This window comes from Micromesistius poutassou (genome assembly GCF_964030765.1).
Source record: "Micromesistius poutassou genome assembly, chromosome: 21".
Taxonomy (NCBI): domain Eukaryota; kingdom Metazoa; phylum Chordata; class Actinopteri; order Gadiformes; family Gadidae; genus Micromesistius; species Micromesistius poutassou.
The window spans coordinates 10,033,124-10,044,298 of NC_140291.1; the positions used below are offsets into that span (position 1 = coordinate 10,033,124).

General features: G+C 47.4%; 3 protein-coding genes across 3 annotated transcripts in view; all 3 read left to right on the forward strand.

Moving 5' to 3' along the window:
* The window catches only part of kif19 (kinesin family member 19), a gene marked incomplete at both ends in the record, with an annotated part of 37,022 nt that extends 36,776 nt beyond the window's left edge, over nt 1-246 (forward strand). Inside the window, one exon of the mRNA XM_084485592.1 lies at nt 134-246. Within this exon, the coding sequence (XP_084341718.1) occupies nt 134-246 (113 nt within the window). The remainder of the gene's footprint in view (nt 1-133) is intronic.
* A 1,334-nt stretch (nt 247-1,580) lies between these two features.
* LOC311366983 (uncharacterized protein) lies at nt 1,581-5,172 on the forward strand. The gene is made up of 5 exons (XM_084485780.1): nt 1,581-1,668; nt 2,445-2,878; nt 3,148-3,348; nt 3,619-3,748; nt 3,870-5,172. The coding sequence occupies exons 2-5, from the start codon at nt 2,467-2,469 to the stop codon at nt 4,327-4,329; spliced, it is 1,203 nt and encodes a 400-aa protein (XP_084341906.1). The 5' UTR covers nt 1,581-1,668; nt 2,445-2,466; the 3' UTR covers nt 4,330-5,172.
* Nucleotides 5,173-5,745: 573 nt separating this feature from the next.
* On the forward strand, nt 5,746-9,682 carry LOC311366823 (uncharacterized protein; the record flags this gene model as incomplete). Its single annotated transcript, XM_084485593.1, has 5 exons — nt 5,746-5,839; nt 6,468-6,575; nt 7,421-7,543; nt 8,419-8,544; nt 9,195-9,682. 5 exons carry the CDS (start codon nt 5,746-5,748, stop codon nt 9,659-9,661), a joined length of 918 nt encoding a protein of 305 aa, XP_084341719.1. The 3' UTR covers nt 9,662-9,682.
* Nucleotides 9,683-11,175: the final 1,493 nt, after the last annotated feature.

Below are 11,175 nucleotides of genomic sequence, written 5' to 3' on the forward strand. Positions count from 1 at the left end.
CTAGGCCCACTAGTTTATTGCGAGCGGAAAGGTTTTCACTCCCATATAACGAATCACTTGTGATTTTTTTGTTGTTCGGACTGTATGTTGACGGACATCCCCGTACCCCCCCCCCCCCCCCCTCTGTTCTCAGGCACCATCTCAGAGTCCTCCGCCGGCGCCCTGACCAACCTGAAGAGGGCGTCCCAGCTGAGGCAGCCGCCCCTCTACATCACACCCGGGGCCCAGCGAACACGCAGGCACTGAGCGGCGTGACGCATCATCCACCCCGTCGCCCGTCACACACGTCAAAAAACAGATCCACTCTTAACCACAGCCCTCTCGCTATCGGCAGAACTGTGCTTACCGCAAAGCGGGAAGCCTGCAAGGTGTCTCTTACTATTAGGAAACGGGGTAATCCACCCTCCAGGGGACCTTCCAAGGACACTCGGCTGCTCTGGGCTCAGACATTAGGCCAGACAGTACGGCAGTGTTGTGTGAACTAGCTCAACGCTAGCCGTTTGGTCCCGTGCAGGTCTCTAATTGGCTTATTTTGGGACACAGAGTGATTCCCGGTAGGGTTCATTGCAGGGTTAATTGTTTTCACAGCAGCAAAATATTATGAAATGTTTGGGAGACAGAATTGCTAATTGGCACAAAAGCCACATACTGGGTAGATGAATGTGTCTAATCCTCGATCTTATGTTGACTATGTTGCCTGTAAGTGGCTCAGCTGAATACTAAAGATATGGGATACCTTACATTCCTTTTTTATTTCCGTGTGAATGGGCAAACTGATCCTAAAGGAAAAAAGGGCAGATAAACTTCACTCTAGAGATGGCTGATCCATATCTCGATACCCAACAGCCCTCCGTAGAACAGCTTCTAAAGTCATGTTTGGTCTTGAAAGTGACTCATTCGGTCATATCGCTGTACTCAAACAGCTTCACTCATCCCCGTAGCCCTTTGCCTTTGTTCCCCACAAACATGGCTGCTATGTGTCATGCTTTTTGGTAATAACTATTGCTTACTATAAGCAATGAACATTTATAAAAAAAAAAAAAAGAAATCTTTGCTAAATGTGTTGTTTTTTTATATTAAATGGTTTATTTAACGGCTGCCTTTTCATTTGTCACCACATTGTTGTTTTTATTTGTTTTCCTAAGTACTACTTTCTATGCTTTATTTTGTACATTCTTTTTTGTATTCAAATAAATTCGAATGATACCCACAATAAATGTGTTTGTCCTTTTTTTCTTTTACGCCAATGGCTTATAACTGCATTGATTACATAATAGTTACTGTTGCCAGTTTACTTCACTGGCAATGATGGCCCAACTTCTTGTTAGAAAACCATAGCAGTTAAAAGTAATAGACTTTTAACAATTCAGTGCACTGCATATCTATCCGCGGATTCCGCGCTGTATGCGTAGGGCGGAGGGGAGGGAAACCGGAAGTGCCCGCCTCCCCGTTCCATTGTTACGATTTTGGTCCAATGAAATGAAGGTTTGTAAGTAATGGATGTCAGTCCTGGCGAATGAACGGGAGGATTGCACATTTCTCACGGCAGTGCACTAACGGCTGATTTGCAACCCGCCGTAGCAACAGAAAGAAGGGAGGAAAAATGTCGCTGGCTTCGATTCGGACCGTTCCAGGATCAGTACATTTTTAAGGAGACCCAGACGAGCGGTGAGTGAAAGAGCCGTCACCGCTTGCAGGAGCGCTAGCCCGGCGATTGCAACAATCCGTCCTGAACCGACACTATACTTTCTAGAAATTGTATTAAGACGTATCTACTTCGTAGCAGATGAGGCCTACAGCCAACAACCCCACAACGCTCTGCCTGCCGCCATGTGATACAATGAATGTGTCCAGTATTGCTATGTGGGATGCAGAGGGAGATCAGGGTTGGCACTTTAAGCACTTTTTAAGTCCTGGAGATCTATTTTGAGTTTCATAGACAGCGTTTGCAGCGTAGACTACAACGTCTAAGAAAGCGTACTTCGGTCAGCGTAAATTAAGAGGAATAACTATCAAACACTATTAAAGTGGATCATATGATCCCAGGCTGCTCTGGTTCTATAAACTTCTTGGAAACCTGCTCCATGCGCACACTATAACGCAGTGCATTACATTGCTGTCTCACACGCGGGGCTAAAGACACCCCTCTTTTGAGTAATTTGTCGAAATTCCTCTTTAAGTCTTTTTGCATTGTGTTCCCTTGCACGAATCATTAACTAAGGCAAAGCGAGTATATGCATATATTGATTAAATCAACTCTTTAAGTGGCAGGTGTTTACCTTACATCGACCATCGCTCAAAAACTTAACCCTCCTTGCTGACTGTTTCAGGTCAATCCTCGCCATATCCATCTCCATCCATCAAAAGAAACGTGTACTGTAACCTAATACAAACCTATGTGGTGACCTCATCCAACCGATTAAGGCCACTGTACCTTTGCCCAGAGCCCGAAGGCAACGCCACGTGATGGATCCATCCACCAGTGTGGTGGGTCTGGACGCCCAGGGGAACATGCTGTTCCGGGTGATGAAGCCGGTCATGGGCCTCTTCCAGGTGTCCTCTGAGCAGGCCAACAGTGGGGTGGACCTCCAGGGTCTGTCGGACACGTCCCTGGTGCTGACCCAGGCCCAAGGCCATGCTCTGATGGCCCACAGTGAGGGCATGATGGCCGCCCCACAGCAGCAGATCCTCCGGGACCAGATGGAGTCCCAGATCCTCCAGGTCCAGGCCCCTGCTGCTCCCCCCCTGGACCAGACCCCCCAGACGGAAGAGCCTCCACAGAGCCAGTGCTCCAATGGCAACCCCAGTGAGGTGACCCGCATGCCCTTTGCGGAGGTGTCCTCCCTGCTGGACCCCAACATGAAGGGCTCCAAAGCTCGTGAGTACATGAAGATTCTCTATTTAGTCTGTTGGCACGCAGACTTTTAACTCAATAACTCATGTCGTTGGTGGGGTCGAGCATCTCATACAAGGATGCTTATAGGTGTGCATGGGGATAAAACTCGTCCTTATTAAGCTGAGCGGCAGAAAACCCTAGCTAGCTCCACTATCCTGCTATCCTGTGTCATTATGTCTGGACGCCACAGAATGATGTTCTCCTTAAACCCACTCCACCTGTGTTTGTGTTTATTTGGATGCACATTCTAGGAAAGTATCTGATTTCCTACGAGGAGATAAAGCGACGGCTGCAGAGCCCAGAGAAGATGTCGCTGCGCTCGCTGGCAGCATACACACGCGTCAGCAGGGGTCCGGCCAGCAAGAAGACCCTGCTGGAGTCCCTCAACATCCTGGGCCTCAAGCCCAGCACCACCACCTCCGTCTCCTCCTCCTTCTCCAAGCTCACCGAGGGTGGGTGATGGAGAGAGTCATGTGTGGGATAGTGTATCTGTGTGTAGGAGAGTTTATTTATATAGCACCGTTCAAACCCAAAGGCCTTTTGGGTGAATCCCGTTTTTAAGAAATCGAAAGGACAATTTCAAAAGAGAAATGGGAAATGAATTAGTATAAATTGGCTGGTGAACATCACATTTTTATAAAAGTCCTTTGACAAACTGAAAGAATTTCAGACAAGGAGAGAATGTCCCCTGACTGTGTTTATGAAATGCTACGTTTCCACAGGAGACACGAACGCCCTGTGTGTTGACATGAAGGACTTTGCCCAGGACTACGTGGACTACAGCAACATGGCCAGACAGCTCATCCCTGAGACCAACACAGTCCAACACTGGTCCAAGATCATCGAGACAAAGTATGGGGTTCACGCTCTTAATGTCTTCAAGTAATCTCTTTATAACAGCAGTCCAAGGCCACATGACGGCTCACCCTAATGTGGAACCATCTTCGGAACCATCCGAAACCCTCTCTCACAGGAACCATCTGGACGACATGAGGAAGTGCTTCAGAGACCCGGTCAACAGCGAGGGCTTTGACAGCGTGACCCACGGGCTGGGCCTGGGCATGCTGGACGTGGCGCTGGACATGGTCACCATGGCGATCGACCAGCAGATCCACATCCTGTCGGGAGCCGCTGCGTCCGACCCGCCGGACTCGGGCCCGCTGACGCGACGCGTCCGCCGCCGCAACCGCAAGCCGCGCCCCGTCAATGGCGAGAAGCCCCCCAGGGCGCCGGGCGGGGTCAAGGGGGCGTCCAAGGGGAAGGGGCGGGGGCGGGTCCGGAAGAAGGCCCGGTCGGCGGACCCCCCGGCGATGGCGGCCGTGCAGGAAATGGAGGCGAGCGCGCAGCAGGACGCGCAGAACGGCGTCCTCACGCTGGTCTCCGTGGGTTACGAGACCATCTCCGGGGGGCTGGACGCCACCGGATCCATTTGATCCCCCATCCTAGACAGACCGATGGCCTGCTGGTCAGGTGGTCTGAGCCGGTGCGGGGTGCTCATCGGGTCGATCACGGGACAGGGGGCAACAGGGGGTGACGTCATCCGGGGCAGAGCGGCTGTCCAAAGGGAACCTCAGGGAAAGGATCACGGACGCTGGTTTTCCAGGAGTGTGTGTGTGTGTGTGTGTGTGTGTGTGTGTGTGTGTGTGTGTGTGTGTGTGTGTGTGTGTGTGTGTGTGTGTGTGTGTGTGTGTGTGTGTGTGTGTGTGTGTGTGTGTGTGTGTGTGTGTGTGGTGGCAGCTGAGTGGTCTAGTGTACACGCTGCCACGTCGTAGGAGTCTTCTCTGGAGTAACTGGTAAATACCGGTACAGTTCCTTTTTATAGTTTTGAGGACATTTGTGGCTTCCAGTGCTTTTAGATATGCAGTCACTTTACAATTTGAAGGAACTTTATAATGGACAATAACGACCAGATACAGGACTACAATATTGAATTGCAAAATTCTCAGATGATTAAAAACAAATGTGTAGTCTTAGTGTATTCTACATATGTTGTATTTGAAGTTTATCATGCGATGGGAAGATGCAACCATTGTTTTTACTGAAACACTGAATCAAGGACCAAAGTGGAAAATAATATTGTTTATATTTGACAAGCAATGTCTAATCTGAAATAATGTGCATAATTATTTTATTTCCTCAGTTTTCCAGATGTATACATTTCCAAACATTCTCTTTTTTTCTACTTGCACTAAAATCCTGAAAGGGTTCTTAGTTCTGATACAGGTTGCTTTAGAGTTCCTTAAACAAAATGTTCCTCATTAACCAAAATAAAACAAGATTGCTATGGCAACAACTGTCAGATAGACTCCCTACCAATCACAGTGTTTGATTCCACTGAGAGAACAGGAAGCTCTGAACCGCGTCAACGTGTCCGGACATCTGCGGCGACACGCCTGTGTCTCACTGCCGGTTCACTCTGGCTTCACCACGGATGCTTCTAGAAGCATTGTGGGAGGTTTCAGGGCGGGATGAATGGAGTCTACCAAGGCCTAATCATGCCCGGCCTGTAAACACACACACACGCACACAAGGGTGGTTGAGGGGAAGGATTTACAAAGGATTTGCTCTGCATTATCCTGGTTAAAGGACAGGGAGCAGGGCGCATTGGCAGCCTACTCACTACTGTGTTTGTGAGTTTGTGCTCGGAAAGATAGGTTGTTTGCAGTGTTGACTGGTCATATTTTAATGTCCATCTGTTGCTCTTAGAGTATGAAGCATTAGAGATTGTAAAGTTTGATGGAGTGTGTGAATAAGATGGACTGTTAAACTTGACATCCTATCTATGGAAAATCCATGGGAACCGCTTTGTTGGATTTGGTTGATGGTCCATATTTTGGTTGCCGGGCAGGATGGGACCTGCTAGTGTGCCCATCACCTGCACATACACACACTCCCACACGGATGGGCGAGACACCAGCAAGCTGCAGCCCTACATACCCAACGGTGAGTAGAGCCAGTGTCTACTGCTAGGATAGTTCAAGGTATTATCCAATACAGCTTTTCTGTTGAAATTGTTATTGATTATAGGTGAGAAAGAAAAATGTCATACAATGGGTCAATAAAAAAGCATAATCCTGTGGCTGTAGGAATTGTGTTTTTCACACACCACCAGGTAAAAGGTTCTGCATTCAATCCAAGGATACCTTAACCCCTACCTGCTCCTTTGCCACTTGTATGCCTGCATTCTGTCTCCTACGTCACTTAACATTTTCAGGTTTTTAGGTGTATTTTTCTTGTTATAAGCCCTTCTTGGTATTACTCCCTTGGATTTACCTTTTGTAATGATCTCCACTGTGATTGTAAGTGTACTGCATTTATATAGGGCTTTTCTAAACAGTGGCCACACAGCGCTATACAATATTGTCTATTCATACACACATTCACACACAGCCAGCTCGTCGGAAGCAGTTAGGTGTTTGGGTGTTTTGCTCAGGGACACCTCGACACTCGGGTAGCAGGAGCAGGGGATCGAACTCGCAACCTTCCACTTTACCTCCGGAGCTACTGCCGCCCCCCTGTGTCTCATATGTGTTGTATTCCCCCTCCCTCACCACCACCACCACACTTGCAGACAGCCTGAACAACGCCCTGGGATCCATTAGGGTGCTGGGCCTGGACCTGCGGGAACATGAGCTGAAGCCTCACCTGAGCACAGTGATGAGCGCCATACAGGAGCACAGTGCGTCACCGCTTTCATCAGGGCTTTATACATAGGCCTGCACCACTTTCGATTGTATCACCCTTGTGTGCTGACATTGTGACTCTGTCTAATGGTCTTTTTTTGGTGAATGACTTTTTTCAATTTAGAATTATTTAGGTGATTATGTTATAACGTGCCATGCAATTTCACACCTAATTCGTATTTCCAATTGTATTCAGTGAGGGGTTAGAGTTAGGGCGAGTAAGGTAAGTAAGTTGTGAATGAATGCAGGCTTTGTGAGGGTCCACATCCATTTTTTGTAATAGCTTAAAGGCAGATTCAGTAACCTTTTGTACGTAGGTGATATTAAAATTGTGTCAAAAATAGAAGACAGAAATAACAGACTTTTCAGCTAATGTAGGTAGGAAAGGGACGGCGATCTGACCTTGGCAGATGGTCAGCGCTGAAGACTAATCCGTATTTGTTTCTCTTAGGAGACGTAGTAGGGTCATGGTAAGGGGTACCCTTGGTTGTCTTACAATTAGGGCTAATCCACTACTGACCCAGTCTGGCCTTAGAGCATCAACATCACGGCATCGCTTTGATGGCTATGTGGCACTGCCTCGCATGCATTAGTATGTTAAGTAAAAAATTACATTGGCTAAGCCTAGAGACATAATATAACACAATGCAATTGTATAATGGCACAAATTATTATTCACTTTCAAATCTAAACGCATACATTTATTCCCCTAGAAGTTGACAAACTTGAGACTTCACAGATGTCAACTCCAGTGTGGTTACTGATGTCTCACAGATCTTGCATTCATCCATATATAAAGTCGTATAAAGTGTTACGTGTGTGTCATTCCTCTGTTGTCCAGAGAAGGGCGCTGCAGAGCAGGTAGTGGTCAGCGGCATCCTGCCCGTGCTGGCCCTCTCTCTGCGGAACAGAGGACCTCTCACTCTGCCTACTGCCACACTGGTCGCTGAGCTGGCTAAGGAGTGTGAGTCATGGAAACCCCAAACATGCAATAGTAGTTGAGTCAGATTTGTGTAGCGAAATGTCAAATATAAACAATATTCTTTCCACTTTGGTCCTCACTTCAGTGATCAGTAGAAACAATGGTTGCATTTTACCATTGCAAGATAGAAGTTCATATATAACGTATGGAGCATACACTAAGTAAAAACATGACATTTAGTAAAGGACACACACGTATGTACATTCATTCATTTATTCATTAATTCAAGCCTACTGATACATTTTAGGAGCATGTTAGCTGTTGAAGAAAATGTTAGGTCTACTTTTGTTTTCATATTTATTTATTTGACTGGGACAATGCACGGGTCATTATCAGTGCCAGAGTTAGCTATAAGCTAATTTACATCTGTAGTCCCTGGGCAGGAGACCGAGGATAGCATCTCTGTCAAAAGGGAAACCTAACACTGAAGTATAAAAACAATAACACACGGTTTTAAAACAGTAAAACACAATACAAACAATAAAATCACAACATTTAGGACACCACACAACAACAAGGACATCCGCACAACTTGAGGATACGAAGACAACATGACATCACAACATTAGGACAACAGTCTATGCATGATGGGTACATGCTTGGGTTGATTTCAGCCATGGTTTCATCTTAAATTTAAAACCAGCAAAGGTGTTCCACTCTCTTATCTCGCTTGGTAGTGAGTTCCAAGACTTTGTGGCTCTAACAGAAAACACGGATGTGCCAAACTCAGTGGATCTGTGCTGTACTACACAGTCCCCTCTGTTGGAGGTTGGATGTAGTTCCGCCGTTTCCGCCCCAGTCTCCCCTTGAGTGTTTTGGCTCACCGGGCGTCTCTCTCTCTGTGTCTTCCGCTACAGCGGTGGTGCGTAAAGGGTTCGGCGAGGCTGGCCTGGTGTCCGCCCTGCTGTCCGTCTTCACCACCACGGACCAGGAGCTGCTCCTCCACGCCACGCAGGCCATCTCCCGCACCGCCTACGACAGCAGTCAGTCACAAACCTTTTTTTATACCCATCGTACCGTCTTCTGTCGAGCTTGCTGCAGCTTAACCATTAGGCCGTCGCTCACATGACATTAACGTGGAGTCATTTAAAGACTGGTTAACACTTAGATTACATTAACATGGAGACATGTCATCACGAGTCAACACTTACGTTATATTAACAGGCAGTCATTTAACCTAGTTCACACTGACATGACATTAACACATGGAGTAATTAAAAACCCTGGATAACACTTGCATTACATTTACATTGAGTTATTTAGCGGTCTGTTTAATTAAGAGGACCTACAAGTTAGGATGAAAACAATCAAACAGTACACATAGAACCATAATAACTATTTTTGCAATAACCGGATGGTGTATTTCTAATCAGAAGGATTCATTAGATATATTTTATAGTGTGCATAATAGTTACATCCCTGAAATCTCATCTCAATAAAGTGCTTTCTGATTTCCAACATCAAAATAACAAATAACAACATGAAAATAGATAATAACAAAATAAAAGTGCAACTTCCCACTTTAAATCCAAATTCAACCACAAGAGACAAAAATATAAAGGCTAAAAAGAACCAAGAGCTTATGAGATACGACCATCCATCCCTCCCTCCCTCCCTCCCTCCCTCCCTCCAGCGACCCAGCAGGAGCTGCTGCTCCGTCAGGGGGCGGTGCCCCGCCTCGTCTCCGTCCTGCTGCGCTGCCCCGGCGGGCCCCTGGAGGCCGCCTGCCTGCGGGCCCTCTGCAACCTCAGCAACATGGGGGAGGCGGAGGAGCCGGGCCTGCTGTGGGAGCGGGGCCCCGCCCTGAGGCCCGGGGAGAGTGTCTACCGCGGGGTCTCGCCGCACGCCCACGGCGGCTTCGGCTCCTCGGTGACCCTGGTGCGGGTGGTGCGGCGGGGCCCCGGCCAGTACGCCTGCAGCGTGGAGGTGTTCCAGCGCTGCTCCACCTCCTTCTGGAACCTGCACGGCCACCGCACGCGCTCAGAGCGGCGCTTCCCGCTCTCCGGTCTGGCCGGCTGGTTCAAGAGCCTGGGTTGCGCCGCGCCCAAGGCCCCGAGGGGCCAGGGCCTGAGGACACGCGTGTTCCAGACCTTCCTTTGACTGCCCTGAGGAGCCCCCGTCATCACGGTGTTCCAGGCCTTCCTTTGACCGCCCCGGGTGCCCCCGTCATCACGGTGTTCCAGGCCTTCCTTTGACCGCCCCGGGTGCCCCCGTCATCACGGTGTTCCAGGCCTTCCTCTGATCACCCGCAGGACTCCCATGACGACGGTCATCGACACCAGGACTCGGGGCTACAAACAGGAGGGCTTGTTGTGAGAGAGGGCCGTGGTGAGAAACGTGGCCTTTCACAGAGCCTGTCACACCCGTCCTGTGTTCGGATGGTGGCCCGTTGAGTCACATCTCCCGTGAACAGGGAAACTGCTCCGCAATAAGAATGTTGGCGTGCAACTCATCCGATGCAGAAATGTGAACGCATTCACATTGCATTTGCATAGATTGCTAGAACTTGGTCCACAGAATAGCATCCATTTGGGCTGAGGAGCTGAGACACCTACCACTGTAGCACTACTTAAGTTGTGCTGTCATGGGGAATTTCCCGCTCTTTCAAAAGACATTGACCATGTAGTCCATTCTAGATCTGAGCAGGGTTCCTTGATTGATTTTGTTATTTGATGAATATTTATCATTTATAAAGGTATCATTTATAAAGTCAACCACCCATCTGTCAATCATTTGGGAACCATAATCAAAAGCCTCCATGTAGGTTATTAAGTGAATGACATGCGTAAATGTTTCCGTAAACTTTTTCCTGAGGCTAGCGTATGTCTGGGTATGAATACGGTGTTGTTGTGTTTTAACAGGACTGAGGGGAGCATTGGCGTTGTGGTTTGAAATAAGACAGAGGTACTAGTTTCACTCTTGAAATTCATAACAGTGCCATCAGCGATTGCATAATAATCCCACACGGAGCCGCAGTATTACATTTGGACTGTTATTGTTTTTTTTTAATGTGCGAAACAGCTTTTCAGATTTAATCAGGAGAAATAAAACAATAACAACACACTAATCTTGGAAATGAGTGGGAGTTGTTGAAGCCAAACATTTTCTTCTGCAAAAGAGCAAAAGAGAGAACTCTTAAATGCAATATGGTTGCAAGGTGTGGTTATGCAGCTATTTGTTTATCTTTCAGCTCATGTGACTTTCTTACCAATGCACATCATGATGTCGTTTTTTTTTTACCATAAGGTATGTTGTTTTTTACAGTATGGCTACTCTACTCTGCATATAAATAAATATGTCTTGATTAAATGCAAAATTGTAGTGTCATATACTCTGTATTCAACATTGAAACTTGAAACGTGCAGCTTGAAACACAAAACAGCCCATGGCGAGCATGCCTAATGGAACAACATAGTTAGCATGCAGGGGCACGGGTGTGTGTGTGCAATAAAGTACCCCCTCAATTTGGTCCATTTGCCACTATCAACACTGTGGCTTGTTTGGGTGTCTGTAGGGAAAGGCATTGGAGCAGACCAATTGTTAAACGTCTTCCTTGTCTAGAAGTGCTAAGTGACTTATGTTATGACAAATGTTGACGGTTAAATACCCTCAAT

What these genes read in the sequence shown, in the direction of transcription:
- LOC311366983 (XM_084485780.1), top strand. Translation starts at nt 2,467, where the DNA reads ATGGATCCATCCACCAGTGTGGTGGGTCTGGACGCCCAGGGGAACATG. An exon ending in CTTCTCCAAGCTCACCGAGG is followed by an intron (nt 3,349 to 3,618) that starts GTGGGTGATGGA and finishes ACGTTTCCACAG; the next exon opens with GAGACACGAACGCCCTGTGT. An exon ending in TCCAAGATCATCGAGACAAA is followed by an intron (nt 3,749 to 3,869) that starts GTATGGGGTTCA and finishes CCTCTCTCACAG; the next exon opens with GAACCATCTGGACGACATGA.